At 39.8% G+C, this 25,227-nt stretch overlaps 1 protein-coding gene across 1 annotated transcript in view; it reads left to right on the top strand.

Moving 5' to 3' along the window:
• The first annotated feature begins 1,144 nt into the window (after positions 1 to 1,144).
• The window catches only part of RTKN2 (rhotekin 2), a 57,448-nt gene continuing 33,365 nt past the window's right edge, over positions 1,145 to 25,227 (top strand). Inside the window, exons 1-6 of the mRNA XM_077822201.1 lie at positions 1,145 to 1,195; positions 8,697 to 8,896; positions 12,949 to 13,007; positions 21,452 to 21,505; positions 22,554 to 22,671; positions 24,715 to 24,915. Coding sequence (XP_077678327.1) covers positions 1,145 to 1,195; positions 8,697 to 8,896; positions 12,949 to 13,007; positions 21,452 to 21,505; positions 22,554 to 22,671; positions 24,715 to 24,915 — 683 coding nt within the window. The remainder of the gene's footprint in view (positions 1,196 to 8,696; positions 8,897 to 12,948; positions 13,008 to 21,451; positions 21,506 to 22,553; positions 22,672 to 24,714; positions 24,916 to 25,227) is intronic.

The following is a 25,227-nucleotide window of genomic DNA, read 5'->3' as shown; positions in this document are numbered from 1 at the left end:
GCCATGTACATTGGTCAAACTGGACAGTCTCTACGTAAAAGAATAAATGGACACAAATCAGATGTCAAGAATTATAACATTCATAAACCAGTCGGAGAACACTTCAATCTCTCTGGTCACGCAATCACAGACATGAAGGTCGCTATCTTAAAACAAAAAAACTTCAAATCCAGACTCCAGCGAGAAACTGCTGAATTGGAATTCATTTGCAAATTGGATACTATTAATTTAGGCTTAAATAGAGACTGGGAGTGGCTAAGTCATTATGCAAGGTAGCCTATTTCCTCTTGTTTTTTCCTACCCCCCCCCCCCCCAGATGTTCTGGTTTAACTTGGATTTAAACTTGGAGAGTGGTCAGTTTGGATGAGCTATTACCAGCAGGAGAGTGAGTTTGTGTGTGTATGGGGGTGGGGGGGATGTGAGAAAACCTGGATTTGTGCTGGAAATGGCCCACCTTGATTATCATGCACATTGTAGGGAGAATGGTCACTTTGGATGAGCTATTACCAGCAGGATAGTGAGTTTGTGTGTGTGGTTTTTGGGAGGGGGGTGAGGGGGTGAGAGAACCTGGATTTGTGCAGGAAATGGCCCAACTTGATTATCATGCACATTGTGTAAAGAGTTGTCACTTTGGATGGGCTATCACCAGCAGGAGAGTGAATTTGTGTGGGGAGGTGGAGGGTGAGAAAACCTGGATTTGTGCTGGAAATGGCCCAACCTGATGATCACTTTAGATAAGCTATTACCAGCACGACAGTGGGGTGGGAGGAGGTATGGTTTCATATTCTCTGTGTATATATAAAGTCTGCTGCAGTTTCCACGGTATGCATCCAATGAAGTGAGCTGTAGCTCACGAAAGCTCATGCTCAAATAAATTGGTTAGTCTCTCAGGTGCCACAAGTACTCCTTTTCGTTCTGACGACTGTGATGGCAACAGACTCGGGCCTGCCGCGGGTACCACCGAACGCGGCTCGCGGGACGGGCTAAAACGGGAAGTCGCCGTGGGGGCGGAGCCCGCTGAAGCGCTGTGCGTGGGGGCGGGGCTGGGGCCGAGCTCTCCCTTTGTGGGCGGGGCCGCGGCTACCGTTGGGCTGGACGGGAGGCTGGGAGCGGGAGTTTTGAACGCTGGTGCGGGCGGCTAGAGATGCAGCGCTGCCGGGGTCCCTGGGCCACCCGCCCGGAGCAGGAGGAGCCGGTGAGCAGCTCCCCGCTACCCCCGCGCGTTGTTCCACGAGGCTGCCCGGTGCTTGGAGCCTGTCGAGCCGGATCCCGGCCCGCTTCCCTCCGGCAAGTGTGTGAGGAGCGAGCCGGCACCCCCAGGCCAGCACCCGGCGGGGGAGTGAGGCAGGGCCGGAGCTGTAATTGACCGTGCGCTTACGAACGGAGCATGCTCAGTAACGTCCGCTGAAGCCACCGCCCTGAAGCTGCCCTCCCTGGGGATTGCAGGCTGCTCCCTGCTGTTTACAGCGGTACAGCCTGTGTGGGGGCTGACTGGTTGCGAGGGAGGGGGCGTGAGGGGCTCAGTCAGGGCCGGGGGTAGGGGCGCTGCCAGACAGAGTCCGAGGGGAGCTCCCGCCGGGCTAGGGAGGGTCCCAGGGGGAGTTATCCAGCCGGGGTGAGCCTTCTGTAGGGGCTGCAAAAAATAAGGGGTGGGGGCAGCGGGGCTTCGCCCGCCCCGCAGGACGGTGCAGCTCAGCTCCCGCTTCCCAGGGCTGTGTTCTTAGAGGCGTGGTGCCTCCCAGTGCCTCGACCCAGCAGCGCTTCCCCATCTGGTATGATGCATTGAGCTGCTAAAGCAGATTTGATCCAGTGAAATATTTCACATGCACCCCCCCCCCCGCCTTCCAAAATTATAATTGTCTTATTTTAAAGTTTTAAAATAATTCCTTATTCATTTATATGTCTCATAGCCTTTACAAATTTGTCTCAGCTGCTCTTTTCACTGCCAGAATCGGACTACCTTTTTCTTGTAATCCACTGTAAATGTAGTTTTGGCTCCTTTAAATTATTTACTTTTAAAAATGCTATTTTGCTTACTCTTAGCACTTAGAATGATAGACCCCCATCCATCACAAATTATAACCCCAGGCCGGATCAAGGCATAAACCAACTAAGCTACAATTTAGGCCCTTGCACTATGAGTGGCCTCTAAAAAAGGAAAAAACTGACTTCATTTCAAATGTTATCAAAATTGGTTGATAAACAAAGGAGATGGGGGGAGGGAAAAGAAGATTCTCTCTAAATATAGACATTTTCATTAAAATATGACAAAAATATACACATCTGGCTACACAAATACTCTTACCCTGCCCTTACCCTTCACTAATTGTTCATTATTGACAGGCGGGAAGCCAGAGCTGAGAAAAAAACGATAATTGCACTTGTAATATTAGTATTTCTTTGAGTACGTCTGCTTCAGTCTCCTAAGGCAGCATTTTTTTGGACAGCTGCTACTGGTAAAATTCTGACCATGCCTTCATAACTTATTTAAATAAATAATCTCACTGCCGATAGAATCTGGGAAGAATGTGAGGTTGCAGATGGCAGTGTTGTGAAGCAATCCTGCCAAGCTCATACTTGTATGGGACTCATCCTAGGAGTGACATTACGTATAGCGTCTCCCTTGGCTGGTAATAGCTGGAAGGCCGCCATCTTTTGTTTACGATCCAGCACGCTCAGTTGTATAGGACCTTTGTGCCTGGTTTTTCTTCGTTTTCTTAAGTGTTAGTGTGTTCTTTCTTCTTTTGATCTGTACATACGTACTATTGTGAATTTTAGTGCACACACCGCTTTCTGCTTCATGCTCTATCCATACTTCACATGATTGAGTTTGCAGGTGATCGTCTTATGGACTTGGGTACAGTGGCTCTTGGGGAGGATAAATTTGTGTTGGCTTCCCTCCATCAGTTTCGGGAAGCTCCACAGTAAATATCTGACAAAAGGATACATGGAGGGTTTTGAGAGAAATGAAGGAAGATATGCATATATATATCAAAATATTCTGAGTACTTGGTGAGCAAGTTATTTCAAACTATGTGCATATATGATTTGTAGGCTATTAAAACCTATAATATTCATTATATTTGCTTGAATATAGGCCAGTTTTTCTCACTTTCTCAATGCCATTTCTAGAGATTACCAGTCTTTTTTCTGATGAATTCTTTTTCGCGCATATAGCTTGTTGTTACCTGTGTGTCCGAGGTGTTTATTTGAGATTAATTAGAGGTCCTGGGAGAGACTGATGATAGAAAAGTGAACGTGAAGAGAGATGTCTGCTTAGAAATGCTGAAAGAAAAGCTATGTGCCCTAAACATTCTGTGTGGGTTGCCACTGCGGGTGGGTTTTGATAAGGGTTGAGAATGTGGAGATGGAGAGGAGTTTTAATTTTATTTTTCTAAATTATGGCAGGGTGTTTGTACAGAGTGTTGGATAGGTGTCCCTTAGTTTAGAACATAAATCTAAATATAGTAAAGATCAATTTGCTGTTGGAGCTAACCACGAGTACTTTTATGAGTTGCAGACAGGCAGGAATCCCATTTTTCTAATAGTATGTACTTCAAAAATTCTCTCAGATGGGGTAGCAGTCTCATCTAATGGTTAGATTACAGGAGTTGACATCAAGAGGCTTGGGTTTTATTGTCAGTTGTGCCCTTGATTTGATTTGCACTTACTCTCTCTCATTTTCCCAATCTGTAAAATGGGGCCCATACTTTTACTCACTTCTAAAATGCTTTGTGAGATACAGATGAAAAACACTATGTAGGTGCAAGGTACGATTATTGGACCACTAAGATTCTGTGCATGGAGGAAGCAAAAGGGTAATCAGAACATGGTAATCATGTCTCTTTTTAAGAGCCATGATGTTGCATTTTGTCATGATAGAAACATTTAGCACATGATAGCACAAAAGCTTCACAGCAAGAAACTAGTTGTCGGAAAGAAATTATTGTAGTGCTATCATCTAGAGTAAACATGTTTTATTATTTTATTGCAAAATTCTGTAGAAGAGATATGCTGAAGTGCATGAAAAGCCATTGCAATGAACTGCATACATTTTTGAAAATTATTTGCTTCTAAATTGTGGAACATATGAATTTTTAATAAATGATTTACTGATGTAAACAGCACTTGTACTCTGGCTTAGACCAAAAGTTGAAATACCAAGAACCCATTTATTTACAGTATAGGATATATAGTAGCTATTGTGGAATAGATGCTTTTTTTGTCCGCTAAAAGCTTACTAAATTAATTTCTCCATTTTAACTGATTTCTATGGCTTTTTTTCCAGGAATGATTATAAATGTAACGTTTAAAAATCTTTCTCACAATGATGGAAAAAAAGCCCAATGCTTTAGCCCTGAAATGCTCAAAGAATGTTGTGATAGCAGTTCTGTAGCTAAGAGTGACTTGGACATTCTTTATAAATATAGTCAATTTATATTTTATACTCCATAGCTGCTTTTGCTTTGGTGAGACTCCCTGGCCCCATCAACACCGGGAAACTTTCTAGAATTTTGCACCAAAAGTAGGAATGCTAAGAAACCACTAATGGGGATAAGACTCTGGGAACTTGTGGCATCTTAAGTGTAACCTGCAAAGGAAAACCTGCTTTGAGACGAGTTAGGTCTTGTCTACAGGGAGAAGCTATTGTGAAATAAGCAAAGGTGTGAATTTAAAGTGCAGTAGTTATGCTATAATAGCTTCCCACATGGATATTTCTGCATTAAATGCATGTGTACAGTTTAGTTTAATTCACTTGTAAAGTGGATTAAGCTAAACCTCACACAAGCACTCTTAGAGTGAAATAAGTGTCCACAGGGAAGCTATTGCAGACTACCATTGTAGGCTATTCCCCCTATAGACAATCCTTTAGCATAGCATGCTTAAAATGGCAGTGACTGTCTGGAGCCCTGTCCATGCTATTGCTACCAGTGATATAACTGAATTGGTGAAATTAACAATTGGGGAATCCTGTTGGTATAAAAAGACTAATGTACTGGTAAACTCAGCCTTTGATAAAATGATGGTCTGCCAGTCCTCTCAATGGCATGCTATCACTTTCAGAGGGAAGCTCTGTAAGGTTTAGAAAAAATCAAGTAACCCTTTGCTGATATGAGGAACCCAAGTGATTCCCAAATTAAGCCACTAAATCACTCCTCTAATCAATTAGTTGCCTCTCTTTAGTCATCCTGTCATCTAGGGCTACTCTGATGAAGTGAGCTGTAGCTCACGAAAGCTCATGCTCAAATAAACTGGTTAGTCTCTAAGGTGCCACAAGTACTCCTTTTCTTTCTGAAAGCACAGTAAGTGCTTGCACTTTGCCTGTTCCACAGTTATACTGAAGCTGGCAATGATAGGAAGTTCTTGGGCAAAATTTTTACACAGTAGCATGGGGATAGATGTAAGTAATGTATGGCTATTCCACCCATGGGGAAGATCCAAAGTTCAACTGAACATGAGGAGCACTTCCAACCAGCACACTTGCTTTCAAAACTAGATATTGTGAGAGGGGCCAAGAGTCTTTTGTGAACATTAGAATGAAGCTGAAGAACTGCATAGCATAAGCAATTACCACAACTGTTCTGAGTCCTTAGTACCCTATCACAAAGATTTTTTTCAACAGAATTTGCCTCAAAATATCTTATCAATTTCTGTCTTTCCTTCTGCCCATGTTCACTGACTTGCCCAAGCAGACACAAGTTCAGGGCATTCTACAGCAGAGCCTGGAAAACCCACACTCTGAGAGAAGGAGAAATTTTGCCTGAGCAAGTGGTCTGACTGGTTAGGAAGCTACTGACTCTTTAGAATGGGATGGGAAAGGAGTATAGTGGTCTGTGCACCACTGCTCTGTTATCAGGATTGGAGACAGAGGAAAGGAGTAATGAGAGCTGCTCCCTTTTTTAAAGCTGGGAGGTGAGAGAGAGAGACTCTGCGCTGCTGATCCCTTTAAAAATAGGGAAAGTGGGTCTTCTGGAGTGTAGAGGTGTGAGAGGAGGCCAGCTGGAAGATTGAGAGCCTTCTGTACAGCAGAAGAAAAGCTGGGCCAGAAGCAACAAAAGAGCTCTGCAAAACAAGGTGGGGCATGGTAGTGGTTGCCAAGCAAGTTTACCCTAAACTGCATGTTTGCTTCCTGAATTAGGAGATATCTGGGAGGAGGCCCTTCTTCCCCATTTCAGCTGATGTTCTTGGCTAGAAGTAAGGGTTCTGGGGCTCACCCTCCTCTCTCCTTGCCATTTTTACTCCGCCTAGCTGGAGGGCAGTAGGCTCTGGGGCTCCCTACTTCTTTCTCTCCCATGTGTGAGAGAGAGAGAGAGCAGAACAGGGAGATCATGAGTGGGAGGAGGAGATGATGATGAATGTGGGATATGGAATGAATCGGGGAGGGAGGATAGTGAATGATGGAGGGGATACAGTAAGGAGAAGGGAATGGGAGAAACCTGCTTTTTTTTTTTTTTCTGCATCAAAGGTGGGCTGTTGTCTAACTTACTGAAAAAGGAAATTTCTCCAAACTCCCAGTCTCTGCAGGGTTGCGAGAAGCAGCTAGTGCACCCTTTAATTCTACCCTTTTCGAGGGGAATCCATTGCTTGCTGCCAGGAGCAGGCATCTTAAGGTTTTCAGTCTTTTAAACAAGACAAGTTAATTGTACCACAAAACCTCAATTATTTGCTAACATAGTTTGTTTATTCCACAGGGCACCAGGCAGTTGCTTCTAGTACAAACACACCCATTCAATACAAACCTGCCCCACTGCTTCATAGTCTAGAAGTAATTATGCCCCCACCATTGACTGAGATCAAGACACAGTGCTCTAATCCAGTGATACTCTGACCTCAGTAGTTCAGGAGCCAAATTAGCAATCAACATTACCCAAAGGAGCCACAGTAATGTTCAATTGATTGTTTTATTTACTAGTATATATTTATTTATTTTATTTTCCTCACAGCAAAATGGCTGACCAAGTATTATTATTTTATCAAAGACAATTGGTTAATAACATAGTAAAAACATTCTGATTGGATAATAATTAAATCAGAGTTTCAATATCATGTGCTACAAATAGCTGCAGGAGACACATTAAAGAGCTGCTTACAGCTTGCTAGCCTCAATCTGAGTATCACTGCTCTAACCTGAAGCATGATACAACATCCTTCACTGCGATAGCAAATTGATAGCCTATACAACCAGTAACCGAAAGAAAAAGGAACTGTGATGGTCTGTAGCAGTTGGAGGGAAGAAAGAGACCCGATTCTGATCAGTGCTGCCTTTTACAAACAGCCATCTTCTGACCAGTGCTAATGCTTAGGAGCACTGGCATTATACCTGCCTCTGGAAATTTCCACTACATGCATCCGACGAAGTGGGTATTCACCCACGAAAGCTTATGCTCCAATACGTCTGTTAGTCTATAAGGTGCCACAGGACTCTTTGCCGCTTTGGCATTATCTAGTGGTAGCCCATTTAATGAGAGGACTGGCTGATGGGGGGCAACTGCAAATGGCAATCTGCTATGTGTTACACACCATCCTGTTTCCTTGCTCCCCGACATGGTGCTAGCTGTGAGACCTGGCTTCCTTTAAAATAAATTCTCATCTGTATTAATATGAATTGTTGACAGATTTTAATTTGCAAACCAAGATGATGATATAGTGCAAGTAACCTTTGCAGATTTTCAATTTTTTGGAAGGTAATATGGAAAGTTAACTAAAATTCATATTTCCCACAAGATCTTAAGTATAATGCACAGATAATATTTCCCCACCTCCCCAAGTAGCAAGGTAATATATTTCATGCTGTATTTCAGTGGTAAGTGAGATAATATTTTATAATATATATGTAGCTTCCTTCTGGAAGAAAAGTGCTTTATAAATATTAATTCCTCTGTCAGAGAGAATGCACTCTTTGTAGGTTAATCTTTAAACTATTACAAACTAGTTAAAGTCCGATTTTTAGTTCACTTTAATAAGCATTAAATTCATATCCTATTTGAACAAAGGACAGTAGCATCCTGCAGTCTACCTTTTTACATATTCAGGTGTATCTGAATTCTTTAACTACATTTATCAAAAAGTGCACATCACTATTGATTATATCCCCTTCAAGATGACCAAAGAAGGATATCTAAAATATATATATATATATATATATATATATATATATATATATATATATATATTTTTTTATTTGAAATCTTTCCCTCTCTTTTAGTTGTACTGTGTTCACCTTAATACACAGATGCTCCACTTAAATAAATGTTTTTCAGTGGAATGTTGAAAAGCTTTATACTCTGTAAGCATTGTTTAATTAGGCCTCACAACATCTATATGATGTAGAGAAATATCATTTTTTACAAACGGGATGACTGAAGCATGTATGTTAAGTGACTTTCAGGTCATACAGTGAGTCAATGTCAGTATCTGAATTAGAGCTCACCCTAATCTTCTGGTTGAATGCACAATCCAGTATGCACCAGTTCATTCCAGTATTCTCTTTTATGTAGGAAAAAAGGATACTCATTTCAAATACTGAAGTAGTCTTACTGACTGTGTAATGATTAAAGACCTAGGGTACCACGTGCTTTTGATGATAGGCAAATTCTTAGTTCTTCTAAAAAAAAATACTTAATACGATTTCTGTACTGTTATTAATTTGGATACGTTTGCTCTCTTGACAATCTTGTATGTATCTTGATATCTAGGAATGCAGCATTCAAGAAAAGATTGACTTTGAAATCCGCATGCGAGAGGGAATCTGTAAACTGCTTGCAGTGAGCACCCAAAAAGACCAAGTGCTGCATGCAGTTAAAAACCTGATGGTTTGCAATGCTCGCATACTTGCCTACAAGACAGAACTACAGAAACAAAAAGAGGAGCCAGTCTCGTACAGAACAGGAGGATGGTCAGTAATAATCTCTTGTGTTTTGTTACAAATTAAGAATTCAATGGCAAGCTATAGGTTGTGATTTAAAAAAATAAAATAAAAACTGTTTAGGTAATCGTTAGTGTTGTATCAGGAGGCTTACCCAGAAAATTGGATCTAGTAATGGCTTCCCGCGTCCCACCCCATCAAACTCCCGCTCCCCCCCAAAACAAAAACCTACAGAGACTTGATCTTTTCATTGTACTGGAGCATTAAATCTGCATTTCATAACCTCCTTTCAAGCTACTGGATTTGGTATTTCAGAAAATGTAAATTGAGGTAATTTGTTCTCTACTAAAACATATTATGGGCATTATCCATTAGTGTTCAAGATGTAAGTGTGGGATACCCTGATGAGCATGTTTTGTACAATAGAAGTTTACATTGAACATGTGCAGAGATATCAGGTTATGTGTGTGAAGGAACAAAGCATGGAAAACCTTATGGGTAAGGCTGTACTTGAATTGCAGGATGATTTTCAAAAAATTGCAGCTGAGTTGCAGACAAGTCATGGAAAATTGCAGAAAAGTAATAAAGTCCATTATTACTTTTTCGCGATTTTCCGCTGTTGACCACCTGGGGATAAGAGCGGCGGATCCCGCTGTCGGCCACGTGGGGCTGAGAGTGGGGGCCTGGGGCTGACAGCGGGAATACGGGGCTGAAGACAGGGGCTCCCGCTCTCTGTCCCCAGTGTGGCTGGGGCTCCCACTGTCAGCTCCACAGAGAGAAGGGCTCCTCCTGTCAAAATTGCAGTGCAAGACTAATATTGTGGAATCCTCAATATTGCAAGCTAAGTAGGGCCTTACTTATGGGAATATCTCCAAACTAGCATACCTTTATTTCTAGTTTTCAATCTTTTACTCTTTCTAAATGTACTTTAATGATCGACTGTACACAGTGGTTAATTGGTACCCTCTGCTGGCCATTTTAGTTAATTACAACATAGTAATCAAAATACACAGTTCTTCACAAACATGAAGACAAATGCTTTGTTGAAAATATGCCCTAATTATGACTCCTGAGTGAGTTAAAGTATGACCAGTTTACTTGTATAATGTTGCTCTGCAGAAGGGACTAGAACTTGTATAAAATATTGAAGAGTGATATAGAGCTACCATTTCTTTCAGATTATCATTTTAATGAAGTATTATGTAGCAATTCAGTGCAGAAACTCTTCAAGCAACTATGTGCTTAGTCCCAATGAACTGTATCCATAGCAACAAACTTCTAACATTTTGCATCTAGAAATGTTGCCTTTTGGGGGTAAATCTAGCGAATTTTATTTTGTGGCCAGATTAACCCTGATGATTAAAGCTAATTTTTAAAATTATTGCATATACACAAAACCACAGTACATTTTATGGCCTCATCAAACTTTTACCAGTTATATTGCTTTTTCACATTAAGTTAAAGACTTATATTATCTTTTCTTTCTCCATCACCAAAAGCAGAAAGACCAAATATTTATGCTGATTCTTAGATCTGTGGGCTTTTGATGCCATTGACCACAAGGTAGTGGTTAGGGTAGATAAATACCTATGATTTAAAAAAATTAAATAAAAAAATCCAGTTTTTTTATTTAAATTAGATGTTTCATATTTAAATTTTTTTTTTTAAGAAACCTGTTTAAAATGAAATTTGAATTAAATACAAAATATCGTAAGGTCTAAACTTATTACAGTTTCTTAAAATATGCTGACTCCATGGGCCTCTATCAAAAACTTTGAGTTAAAGGTTGCTTTTCTATATAAAGAAAGATATTTCCCCTACTAATTCTAGATTTTTGAGGCCAAGCTTTATAAATATGGCACAGTAGGTCAGTCTAACTTAAGAGATTGTCTTATTGTCAAGAGACTTAGGCTAATAGGAACTTAAGCTTCGATCACTTTCATTTAGGAATATTTAAAAATGTTCCCCAACTGACCTGAAATAATCAGTTAAATTCGCTGACTACAGTTAATCCTACTGTTTAATAAATCATTTAGTTGTAAATATGAAACCTGGTTTGATAAGAGGAGTTTATGTATCCAAAACATTTAAGATTGTGTTGTTTAATAAAAATACATTTTATATGCTGTTTTGTATGTTTAATTAAATTCAAGTTACTATCCTAACGCAGCTTGACACAAATCTTGAGCAAAACATTAATTATTTAGTAAATAAGCAATATATCATTCACTATTTTCTGACATACTGAAATGTACAAGTAATGAGAATCTGAAAACATTAAACTATATAATTGCTTAAATAAATGTATATAGCTATAGTGTATCCTCCTAGGTAACAAAAAGATGTACCAAATCTAGTGTAAAGGCTCTATGTACTTGTAAATCAACATGTCATAATGGCTATATCAACCAATGAGAATGCACCATTCTTTAGAAAATAACTGACGTACAAATGCCAAAGCTGATTAAAATCCATTATTTAACTTTCCATTAGGTGATTTAAACCAATCCACTTTGGTAGTGGTGATACAGTTGCAGATCAAAGCATAGATTCTTGGAGATACATTTGTGTGTCTGCTGGATTTTTTGGTTTTTTTTGTCAGCGATTTAGAGAACAGCACTGGATGGCTGCTTGTCCACCCAAAAAGCTCTCTTTGACAGGGACTTTATAGAGTTCTGTCTCATCCCCTTTCAGAGGGCACCTGAAACAATTAGCTTTGTGTTACAGTGCCATCAATATTCTGACAACATTTGGGGCAAGTCTACACTTACAAGCTGCAATAGCGCAGCTGCACCGATGCAGCTCTCGTGCTTTAGTGAAGACGCTACTGCGCCAACAGGAGAGCATGTGCCAACAGTGTAGTTAATCCACCTTCACAAAAGTCGGTAGAAACTTTCCCATCGACATAATGCTGTCGATACAGGGGGTTAGGTTGGCATAACTACATCGCTCAGGGGAGTGGATTTTTCACACCCGAGTGATATAAGTATACCAATGTAGTATAGACCAGGCCTTGGATTTTGTCTCTGCTTTGTTGAATGGTCATAATGCAGTCAATCATCTGTACCAGTGTCTGGCATTTGGCTGAGATTTAATCCAGGTAAGACTGGTGGTGCCTGAGGGCTATGGGAGGCAATTGGTTGTAATTGTGGAAGTGACTTCTGCCCTCTCAAATGAGTGATGTGCTGACCTCTTCTTACTTAGATTTACAGTCTAGGTGTCCTAGCTGCTTCTGGATGCCCAGATATCAGTAGTGACTAGGAACTGTTAACTTAACTTGGCCAGGAGATAAGAGAGGTTGCAAATGGATGTGGCGCTCACTACTGTTCATTCCTTTGTTACCTCCAAATTGGTCCACTCCACTATGATTTACATGGGACTACCTTTGAAGACACCTTGGAAACTTTAGTTAGTACAGAATATGGCTGGCCCCATACTTAGTGGTGGTTCTCTCAGGGAACACTTCACATGCTTCAGAGATTGTATTGGCTCCTGATTTGTTTCTAGGTTCATTTCAAGGTGTATTAATTAGAGTTTTTCCCTTATCAAAACCTCAGGTAATCTGCATATTAATTATCATCCAGAAAACACAGCACTTGGAAATAAGAACGTCTGTTAGTTGAGGAGGAAATGTTTATCTCTGCAACTTTTAATATGCTCAAATGGAGAAAGTAAATTATAGTCTCTTCACTTGTGTGTGTGTGCGTGTGTGAAGGAAAGGGAGAAGCAATAGACATAACTAGATTCTCTTGGAGTTGGAAAATGCAGGGAAGACAGATCTGCTCACTTACCCTTTAATGTCCAGTTTACATGGTTTAAGGATCCAATCCTCTGTGAAATTAGGGAAGTTTACAATATCTTCCTTCAAGAATACACCAAACCGAACAACTTAAGCATGGGCGCCTCTACAACCAAAGGTAGCCAAATTCTTCTTTAAAGAAAAGCATCTGGACTGAACACATGTGAAACTTTCATCTTAAACCTGTTCAATTGTGGAAGTTTTAAAAACTGCTAATGTTGTTCAAAAGCTTGCTTTTAGAGGTAAAAGTACATTATTCCAAGTCTTCTGTTTCTTTTGGCAGGTGTTCAGATGTTCGGACTAAAGAGCGTGCAGCATGTAGAGGAAAGGTTGCCATATCAGGTACGCAACTGGGTTGCATTTTGTTGTAAATCTAGAAAAATCGAATAAGTTATATATATTAGCAGTTCTCAATCATTACACAGTATATATGATTGGACAGTGTTTTTCATTTGGCCAAATATACAAACAAGGTGAGATTTTAAAAAATGCCTAGATGGTTTAGGACAGGTGTCGACAACCGATGGCAAGCGAGCTGATTTTTAATGGCATGCTGCTGCCTGCCAGGTCCCAGCCGCTGGCCCCACTCAGCCCGCTGTTGAACCCAGGCTGGCAGCGGGCTGAGCGGGGCCGGGTCCAGGACCCTGGCAGGCAGGAGCGTGCTGTTAAAAATCCTGCCCACCCCAGCCCGCTCTTCTCCACCCCCCTGCGGGGGCAGGGTGAAGAAGCTTGGTCCGCGGCTGCTGCTGCAGGGCAGGCAAGCTCCTCCCTCCTCCACCTCTTCCCCCAGCGTGCTGGGTTCCTGTCCCTCCTCCTCTCCCTCCCTGCCGCCGATGAGCTGATGGCCCTTGCGAGGGAGGGGCAGAAGCGGAGCCACAGCGCACTCGCTGCTTCGGGAAGGAGGCGGAGAAGAGGTGGGGACTGGGCCTTAGGGAAGGGGTGCATATCCCCTCCAGCCCCCTGCCATGAGCTGCTCTGGGCAGGGGGCTGGGAGCATCTCCATGACCCTAGCCCACATCCCCAGCCCTCTTCCCTGACCCCTACACCCCCCCACACACTCCCAGCCCCCTACACCCCCCCACGACCCCATTCCTGACTCCTGCACCCCCCACACATACCCAGCCCCCCCCCCCACACCTCATGCCCCACATTCCCACCCTCACCCTGACCACTAAACGGGAGCTCCTGGACACACACCCCCTCATTCCCACTTGCACCCCTTGCACCAAATGGGAGCTGCCCAGGTAAGCACTCCACACCCAAACCTCCTGCCCCAACCCTGAGCCCCCTCCCTCATTCTAGCTCTTGGCCAGGCCCTACACTCCAACCCCCAGCCTCCTCCTTCACCCCTAGCCCTGTGCTCAGTGCACTCCTACCCTCAGCTCAGTGCAGAGAGAGAGAGGAAGAGAATGGGCTCGAACCAGGGAGGAGGTAGGTACCTGCTCTTTGTGGGCAGGGCCAGGATCCCAGACCAGCAGCGGGCTGAGTGGCAGCTGGCTGAGCCGCTCAGCCCACTGCTGGTCTGGGGTCCCAGCCCCTGGGGTTCTGGCTGTCGGCCCCTTGCCAGCCGGGGTCCTGGCCACAGGCCCCGCTCAGCCTGCTGCTGGCCTAGGTGAATGGAACCCCAGGCTGGTAGCGGGCTGAGTGGGCCGGCAGCATAAGATCAGCATTTTAATTTAATTTTAAATGAAGCTTCTTAAACATTTTGAAAACCTTGTTTACTTTACATACAACAATAGTTTAGTTATATAATATATAGACTTATAGCGAGAGACCTTCTAAAAAACATTAAAATGTATTACTGGCACGCAAAACCTTAAATTAAAGTGAATAAATGAAGACTCGGCACACCAATTCTGAAAGGTTGCCAACCCCTGATTTAGGAGGATAACCTGTTGCCTTTCAGTGGAACCCATGCTCTTTAGTAATTTGGGGGGGGGGGGGGGGGAGGGTTGAAAACCCCACCCAAGATCTTCCTACTACTTTGAAGGACTTTCATGTTATGGAATGCTTTTGTATCTGCCTAAACGCTTATACACATTTGAAAGGTAAATATATTCATTTACTTAAAAATACATGTGTTCAAGTCTTGGGATAAAAATTTCAAAAGTGCCCGAATCCCTTTGAAAGTGAATAGGATTTGTTAGGAGCTTTTAAAAATGTTTTCCGTGATCCCTCATAGCCCAACTTCTACATGATCCTATCATGAAATCTGTAGGATCTTATAATACAATACAGTAGACACTTGTTTCCAGCAACACCTTGTAAGAGCAACCACTGCTTAGGAGCAACATTTTCCCTGGGAACACTTTCCCTACTGTGAATTGTCAACAATCCCCATAACAGCAACAGCCACTTAGGAGCAACATAACAAAAGGGCACCAATATGTTGCTACTGATGAGCATCTACTGTAATAATACTTAACTTTTATTTAACACTTCATCAGTACATCTCAAAGTGCTTCACAATCCTTTATTTATTCTCAAAACACTCCTGCGGAGTAGTGAGGTAGTATTATCCTCAATTTTCGGATGCACCACTGATTTTTGACATGATTTGACACAAGATAAGTACAGGGAAACTGAAATGTTAGATTCCAAATGTATCTTTCAAAATTTTATGATAGGAATTGAAGTTCTTCCGACTTGATGAATCAAGTGTTCAGTTACTGAACGCATTTTTAAAAAGGTTATACTGTAGGTTCTGTACCTAAACAAGCACGTGTACATGTTGGGCCAGCTTTAGCCTTAGTGTAAACATGTGCTACTCTGTTGACCTTATGCCATGACTAAGGCTATGATTTTGGCATGGGTATTGTTATTAAGTCACGGACAGGACATGGGCAATGAACAATAAATCATGGATTTACTGAAGCCAGCGCCATGGGGCTGAAGCTGGAGCCCCGAAGCTGGAGCCCCAGTGTCGCAGGGCTGAATTATTGAAATTTTCAGGAAGTCACAGAGATCTCATAAAATCACGGAATCCGTGACTGACTTGTATCCTTAACCATGACTTAGGTTGGTTCATAGTGTGGTTGCTGCTGGTGCCCGCGAAAATCTGGTAGACATTGACAATGCTTTTTCTAAATCACTGTTTAAATGAGCAATAAACACCAAAAAAACACAAGTTACAATGACTCTATTTTTTATTACAGTAGAGACAGTTTAAAAGTAAGTTAAATTTGTCTTTTCTTTTTTGGGGTGTGTGAAATATGCTGTTCTGTCACCAAGGCTTAATGGAATCTTCTAATCATTTTGTTGGATGCTAGGGCACATAGAATAGACTCAGAAGGGTAGCAGCTTTATCTCAGCATGGAGTGGGGAATACATTCGTTATCCATAATTTTTTCTTGCTTTTATATTGTTTTCATGCATTTAAATCCCCCTTGCATGAATAAACTATATAATTTATCTGTTTTACCAATTACTTTGTCAGCAGACAATAAATTAAATGTTGATCAAAAAGCATAACTGTAATTTAAAGGTCTGTTTTTATAATGATCTATAAATAAAATGTCAAAAGGAATCCTTGGATTTAAAACTGATTAATTGTACTACATGAATGTATCTAATTTAAATCCATATGGATTTACAGCTAATTGTAACTGAAATTAAAATGTGTGAAAATTGATCTGAATTTTTGATAAATGGTTTACAAGTATCATTTTAAACTTGTTCAAGTAATTGAGTGTCTATATCCTGATGACTTTTTCTGATTAAGGCGTAAATTTTTCATCTTTCATGATGTCGAAGGAGGCATACAAAAGTACTCTTAATTGTTAGCCAACGTAGCAGTCATTCATGACTTTCTATGTTAAAGTTTCAAACACTTTTCTACTGTAACTCCATTTCCATATATTATAACTTTTAGACCTTTTGTCTTTTAAGGCTGAAATTTTCCATGCTCAGGTTTTTTTTAAATTTGAGAGATTCCTGTAGCTTTTTGAATTAATAAAAGGAAAATGGACAAAAACACTTTTCTTATTTTAAAAACCTTTACTTTTAGACAGCTAGAATGACTGAAATTTTGAAACTGAAAGGCAATTTCAGAAAGTGTCTTGGCTTAGTTTGAGGTATTTGGCATTGATTTTTAAAAGTTAGGATCATCTAAAATTGTATACTCGCCATCCACTGTATCAGAGGGGTAGCTGTGTTAATCTGTATCCACAAAAACCATGGGGATTCCGGTGGCACCTTAAAGACTGAAAGAAAATTCATCAGGTCTCCTGTACACACTTAAAAATAGATGAGCCTGTAAAGCTCCGCCATTGTGACACTTAATATTGTGAATCACACCTTAATCTTGCCTAAATGTAAACATTTGAATTTAATGTAACTCCTGAAACTCTTTCTACAGTTATTCTGGTTCATCTTGTGTCCCTTTACCACAACCATAGATTTTTCCAGTGTTGGGCACATGATATGGCCTGATCTGTAATCCTGGTGAGATCTTTCTGGTGCACAGTTCCTCCAGGAGCCAGAAGACCCACAGATGTTCTGTGGTTTGCAGTTCACCTCAGTCATGTGTGTCTAGGTAGTTGGAATAGCTTCCCTTCTGCATATTGACTTTTGACCTGTCAGCTCTTGATCGGAGTCATTTTAAACATCTCCAGGTTAACCAATCTTTTTCTGCACCTGCGGGAAGGTGTTTGGCAATGTAGATGGGTATTTGGCATCTTCATTGGGTATGTTGAGCCATTTGAGCCACATTTCCACTTGTTTAGCTGTCAGCGATTTTTTTAAATGATTCTGTTGCAGTTAGGAAGCTTTTCCGAGATTTCAGGCAACTAACTGCTATGACCATGAAGCAGATGTCTGCTCTCCTAATAGCCACAGAAGCTATTTGTTTTAGGCATCATATGATGTAGCTGTAGCTGTTAATTCAGCACATGGTCCAGGTTCTTTGTGTGAGCTGACCTTTCTCACATTGGACCTGCGTATTCAGCTGTCAAATAGCAAAGTGCAAGTGCAGTGGCTGTTAGTGTTGCTGGGTTGGTTCCCCATTTTGAATTTGCAAGTTTACTGAGTATGTTGTTCCGGGCACTAACTTTGCCTTTTGTCTTCTTCATGTGTGCCTTGAAGGAGAGAGTACCGTATAGCGTCACTCCAAGGTAGACAGGATTTCAGTGTTGAGCAAGCGGTACCCCATTCCAAATGATGATGAGCTGTATATTGGCCTCAGATGCTGAGGATGGAAGAGATTCGCTTGTGTTTTGGCTGTGTTGGCATGCAACTAGTTCCTAGTGTAATAGACTAAGCGCCCAGATGGTGCTGATATTAATGTAGCTTACATCAGGGTGAGATCCTTGGCTGGGGCAGCAACATATAGATCATCGGCATAGATAAAACTTCTTGTGTTGAGCTGGAACAGTTGATCATTTGTGTAGATGTTGAAGAGTACTGGCAAGAGTATGCTTGCTTGTGGTAGGCCATTTTCTTTTGCTGCTATAAACTCTGCTTCCTGCGTAGTTCAATGTAAGAACATCAGTGCTCTAATAGAGATTGAATCAGTTATACAAAGTGGTGATCTTTCAGCATGTTGTATTTTTTAGAGAGGAGCCTTCAGTAATTCATTATGTCATATCCTGCTGATAGGACAACAAACACAGTGCCTGCTACCATATCCTTTTCAAGGCCATCTTTGATGTATTGGCTGATGTTTAGCACTTTTCCCGTGCATGATTTTCCTGGGTAGACTCCACCTTACTCTGGGATTAGGTGCTTTTCAGCAACTGGTGGTAGATGATTTAAGATGTGATGCTTGTATAGTTTGCAGAGGTGATAATAGTGATATAGGCCTGAATTTCTTCAGAAATACCAGCTCCATTGCATCCTTCTGTAGCTTCAGGAGTGTCACAACACATGCTCATTGCTTTGTGTGTGACTGAGCACATGTTAAACAAGCAACCAGGTCTTTGTTGCTGGTCCGAAGTGTTTGATTTGGTCAGTCCAAATGTCAGCTAGTCTGGTGGCTAGATTCTCTAAATCTGTAAATCATGCTGAACACCTATGACTACAATCTAACCAAAGTATTTCTATGCGTGCAGACCAACTCAGTCATCAACATAACCGACTGACTGTACCTGAACATCAAAGCAGTTGTCAATGTCATTCAAAATGGTCCTCATCAAGGCCAGCACTGACAATAATATCAGCAAATGTCAAAGGGCTCTGGTGTGCAAAACACAACCTGGTAGCCAAAATGTGCACGGACGACAATTGTGAAGAACTGGTCTCTGCACTAATGGAGGAAAAACGGAAGTCATGGCAGAATCTTATTGAGAGTACGGATACGACCCATAGCAGCAAGAAAGCATGGATTACCATCTGGAAGCTTAACAATGACCCAAGAAAGGCAGAGCAACAATACAATGTTCTTGAAGACCAGGTTGTACACCAACTCCTGGAAAATAGCAGGGCACCAAACAGACAACCCAAGATCCGGCTTGAGTAGCAAGAAGAGCAGGAAACTTACAATTTTGAGGCACAATGTAAAATGACCAAATTAACCTCCAGAATAACACCCTGAAGAATGGCAAAGCTGCTGGTCTAGATAACATTCGTACTGAACAAATCAAACACTTTATAACAACCTTACTGCTGGTCCAATTAAAACAACAAGAAACCTTGGATGAAAAGTCCTCTGGGAATAACTGACTAATGGGACTTGCTGCAGAAGTATCTGTGTATTTTTTTCTGTATACTTTCTGTACAGACCAATTCCACAGCTAGTAAAGTTCCTATATAAAAAGATGTTAAAGATTTTTTAATGAAAGCCAGCATATTTGCACTAATGCCGTTCACTGATGCCATCTCAAGTCACCTAAATATTGCATGCTCTTTATAAAGTTGCCGTATTGTACTTCTGGAGCCAACTTTGTTTTATAGAGTTCACTTCACGTGACATGTATTTGAGGAATAAATCTATAAATAACAATAGGCACTGCTGTCTGCCAGTGTCAGATAAAATTGAACTTATCAGGGAAGATGAAATAAGAAGTTTGTTTAAAGAAATACCAGCTCCATTGTTAATTACCAAAAGCAAGTGACTTAGAAGAATTAAGCTGCTCTGCCTTTAGCCCTTTAATATGGTTATAAAGTAAAAGGTAACTTTTTCTTTTAACTAAAAAGGGCTGTCAAGTGATTAAAAAAAGTAATCACGATTAATCACACTGTTAACCAATAATAGAACACCATTTATTATTTTTGGATGTTGGTGGAGTCAGATGCCACCAGCAGAAGGTTGATTTTCCTTTTTGGTGGTTCAGGTTCTGTAGTTTCCACATCAGAGTGTTGCTCTTTTAAGACTTCTGAAAGCATGTTTCACACCTCATCTTTCTCAGATTTTGGAAGGCACTTCAGATTCTTAAACCTTGGGTCAAGTGCTGTAGCTATCTTTAGAAATCTCACATTGGTACCTTCTTTGTGTTTTGTGTAATCTGCAGTGAAGTGTTCTTAAAATGAACAACATATGCTGGGTCATCATCCGAGACTGCTATAACAGGAAATATATGGCAGAATGCGGGTAAAACAGAGCAGGGGACCTGCAATTCTCCCCAAGGCGTTCAGTCAGAAATTTAATTAACACATTATTTTTTTTTAATGAGCGTCGTCAGCATGGAAGCATGTCCCCTAGAATGGTGGCCGAAGCATGAAGGGGCATATGAATGTTTAGCATATCTGGCACATAATTACCTTGCAATGCCAGCTACAAAAATGCCATGCAAATGCCTGTTCTCACTTTCTGGTGACACTGTAAATAAGAAGAGGGCAGCAATATCTCCCTTAAATGTAAACAAACTTATTTGTCTTAGCGATTGGCTGAACAAGAAGTAGGACTGAGTGGACTTGTAGGCTCTGAAGTTTTACATTGTTTTGTTTTTTGATTCCAGTCATGTAACAAACAAAAAAAAAATCTATATTTGTAAGTTGCACTTTCACGACAAAGAGATTGCACTACAGTACTTACATGAGGTGAACTGAAAAATACTATTTTATCATTTTTACAGTGCAAATATTTGTAAACAAAAATAATATACACTTTGATTTCAGTTACAACACAGAATACAATATATATGAAAATATAGAAAAACATCCAAAATATTTAATAAATTTCAATTGGTATTCTATTATTTAACAGCACAATTAAAATTGCAATTAATGTTTTAAATTGCGATTAATTTTTTTGTTATCGAATCAGTTAACTGCGATTAATCAACAGTACTACTAAAAAGCTTTTTTAAATTTTTGTGCCAGCTAAGGTGATCCAAACTTGGTATGTAATTGCAAGTGGTATTTGCTCAATGACTGACTGGCAAGGCAAGAATAAGCACTTGCCACACAAACTTCTCCCAGTTAGCTTTAAATATAGAAGGGTTGTCTTTCTTGTAGCAAAATGAGTGGTTACCAGCACAAACATAGCAAGAGTATTTCACGTAACATATCTTCACTGTAAAATGGACTTAAATATCACTCAGAGCCACATTCCAGCAGCCACCCGGAGATGTTATTTCAGATATTCTTAAATAAGATTATGAACTATGCTGGGATTAAGAACATTTCTAAAGGAGAATGACACTTCATATTGAGCTAGTTAAGTTATGAAGTTTCTTTTGGCATTAGTGGTAGTGATTGAATTAGTTATGCTATTTGTTGGATCGAAAGAGTAGGCCATACTATGGCCAGAAATAGAACGGTAGAAAAACAGACCAGAAATATTCTGTGTTTTATTTGGACCGCAGGACTACACTGTTGCTTATAACTTAATTTTTCCTTTTCTTCTTTAGATATTCGCATACCATTAATGTGGAAAGGCTCTGATCACTTCAACAATAAAGAAAGTATGTTAGATTTTATTGAACTGTTATATAAACAGGTAATGTTTATCAAAGTTTAAATTGGACATGGAGTGGAGACCCTCCTTTTCACTATATCTTTTTGAGAGAATTTTGCAGAACTATGTGACTATCTATCTGCACTACTGCACAGTAACTCTTACCCTGAAGGAAGTGGTGGTGGCCATTTAAAATAGGTTAGAATTATGCAGTTTCTATTCATTTAAATTGCTACTACTGAGAAAGTGGTGCTGTGGAGAAGCCTGGGCGTATCTGAGCTGAATGAAATTCTAATACTGTAGTTTAGGTGGATGTTGGAGATGCTTTTGAGAGAGGAAGATTGAAACTTCAGAGGAAGAAATAGAAAAGTGGCACCACTAAGTTGACTAACAGCTGAAAAAATTCTGAATAAACTTGTTGTATCTTTTTTCCTGAATTTGAAAGCATATTTGGTGGGAGATGCCTTTACCAGAGAAGGATTTAAATGAAAGTTCTCTCTGTTGGCGTTGAGTGGATTATTTGGTAGTCTTCACAAATGCATGCACTTCGCTATGTAATGGAGATTAACCCTAAATCTGTTCCAGCTGTCACCTGGCATTGATTTCACTTTGTTTTCAATAGGGTCAGAGGGGCTTAGTATGGCAAAATACTCTAATCCATTAGTGCATTCATAATATGGTATACACTCTGGTGTTCAGCTGTTTTGGTTTGGTTTTAATTGATCTTATTGAGCACAAATACTTTTTACTGAAGTATTTGAAATTATTAGCAAATATTATAGATGCCTGTAGAAAGGAATGCTTGAGTAGAGGTTGAAATTAACTTTTCTTTCTAGAAATGTTGCTTAGCAGATGCAGCAGCTTTGATGGTTCAACTACAAAATGCATAACACTCTAGGATGTATAATTTATGATTACAAGAATTCTTTGATAACGCATCATAGATTCAAGTTAAATTTCATTTGAAACTCATTTCAATGTCTTCATTTACAGGAAAACTTTAACGTTGTGTTACATAACGTCTCTGCTAAAACATTTCTTTGGTTCTTCCCCAGGATCACCGCGCTATGCAATTTTTTGCTTATTCAAAATGGGAGCTGAGGTTTTTGATACAGACATGGTTATTGTGGATAAGGCAATAACTGATATCTGTTTTGAAAATGTAACCATATTGTGAGTATCAAGTTTTGTTGAACAAAGTAAACATGTTAACTTTTGTTTTTTTCTTATGAAACAAGACATGATGTGATATGTACATACGTCTTGATCCAATAGCTACTGAAATAAATGGAAGTTCTTCTGATGACTTGGATGGGTGGTGAATCCTTCTCTTTACCCAAGGAATTTGGGCTCCTATAGTGATGCTATATTTAGCTAGATCACTTGAACTATAGCCTTTTCCATTGTGTCATATTCAGAAATGTTTTACTGTGATTTAAATGAATGGGGCTGCTGTGTGTGTGCGTGTGTGTGTAATTAAATTAATGCATTAAAACTGAAAGTATTTTACAGAACTTCATGTAAACGAGAAACATTAATACTTAAAATGTTGGATACAATCACCACATAAGGCAGCTATCATATTTTTTTTCAGGGATCCCATAGTTCACCTCCTTATTGCCAGTAGGTACTGAAAAACAAACAAACTCTCTGCTTGGTCTTCCACTGCACCTTCATGAGCCTGTGCCACAGCCACCATCCTTCTCGTTGTGAAAACTGGACAGGAAGTTATTCACCGCCCATTAAAGGTGGAGGAGGAATTGGGCTTGTATTCCTTTGTGTGTTTTTAACTTATAAAGAGAGGTTGTGAGGCACTTAGTGGTTTTTTCCCCTCGTTTTTAATTAAATATTTGAGTCATATCTACCCTGGAAGCTCTCTGGTAACTCAAGAACTAGTTAAAACAAAAGCTGATAGACTGAAAACTGAGAAGTTGAGAAGGAAAGGGATTTCTAAACAGACTTTAAGAATGTTTTTTGTTAACACCTGTTCAAATGAATATGTAAGGCAAAGATTTAACTCCACCCATTAAAGGGTAGGAGAGCTAACAATAGACCTGTAGTAAGTCTTGCAGCAAACCACAGAAGACTGTTTTGATATTCCAGATGTTTCAAAGGTTAAAGAATTTTTATAAAATCTTTATCTTTATGAAGCATAAAAAAGTAGGGCAAAAAACTACTTAAAAATATTTGTAGATCATCATAAGCCTACTCCTTAATTGCCCAGGTTTCTGTCTAACAACTCGAGAGAACATTTCAATTCATTCAGCTGTTGTTGATACATATAGCAAAGCCACATTAGAGAATGCAGGGCCTTTGGAGAAACTAATCTAAAGGCATAGTTTAAACCAAACAATCTCAGTATGTTAAGAATAATTAATTTATTTTATTATACACTTTTTTTACTATTCATGTAGTTTCATTTACAAATGTAGACTTTGGTAACCATCACTTAGAAATGCTGTATTTTTAAAAAATTGAAATTTTGATAATGAATAGAAATGTCACTTTTTAGCATTCAGAATATTTATCCATTTTTTGCCTTGTGAATCTAATCTAAAGCTTCAGCATTGGGAGTTTAAAATTAAATTGTATGAAAAGCCCAAGCATTTTGTAATCCTTCACAAAAAACTTAACCGTTTTAGATTGCCCAAGTGTCCTTGCTATTAATGCAATGACTAAAAATCAGGTAGGCCAGTATTAATATTCACAGCAACTTACATGCCTTTGCAGCCAAACATGGTAATATTCAAACTCATTTATGCACTGCAACAAAATCTTTATTAATTTCACACACAGCTTTCTGTGATGCACATATTTAATTCCTTACAGTCATACTCTCAAACAAACTTGAACTTCAGCTTCAAGTAGATTGAGGTATATTTGTTACCGAGGTGTATGTACTGGTACAGCGTATCATGTTGCTTGTTCATTTGGATGCCTTATCTGCATTTCCATAATACATTTGGCTTTCTCACGTTTTAGTCTAAACTTTGAATTTCCTGTGTTTTTATGATGTTTGTTTATGGGATAATTATAACATCACTATAATTTCTATTCTTAAATTGCTGATACATACTCTTGTCCTTAATTCCATTTTAACATACAATTTGTTCTGGCAATCTAATGGAATTCTTTGCCTTGATGAACAGTATACATTATTGTACTTTCATTCTGTACTCAGTTAATTCACAAATTATCCAAAAAAATTGTTTTCAGTGATGAAGCGGGGCCAGACTTCCAAGTAAAGTTTGAAGTGTATAGTTGCTGTACAGACCAATCTTCAACTATAACAAACACTCCTAAGAAGCTAGCCAACAAATTTAAGACATCCATTGGTAAAGCTACTGGAAAGAAAATCAACTCTTTGCAAGAAGAAGACAACCCTGAATCCCTTTCATTCACTGACCCAATCATGCTGTAAGCTATTTTTTCTTAATTGTGTTTCTTGTAGGCTAAAAAATCTTGTAGAACTTTAGAAAATTGCTAAGATATGAGTAGTTCAATATATGTCCATGTGGAACATAACTTTCATTTCAAGAGAAAATCAGAATTCAGGAGTGAATTCACATCATGTACATCAGCCTTGGGTCCTGATTCTGACCTTAACTACATGAACAGGTATTACTTCATCACCACACTGCTGCAAAAATCGACTATTTTTTACAAGCTACATAATCGATTTCTTTTTTAAACAGACATGAGAAAACGTACATGGTGGTAATCAGCAGG

Source organism: Eretmochelys imbricata, chromosome 7 (assembly GCF_965152235.1).
Source record: "Eretmochelys imbricata isolate rEreImb1 chromosome 7, rEreImb1.hap1, whole genome shotgun sequence".
NCBI lineage: Eukaryota > Metazoa > Chordata > Testudines > Cheloniidae > Eretmochelys > Eretmochelys imbricata.
This window is presented reverse-complemented; position numbering and strand designations above follow the sequence as displayed.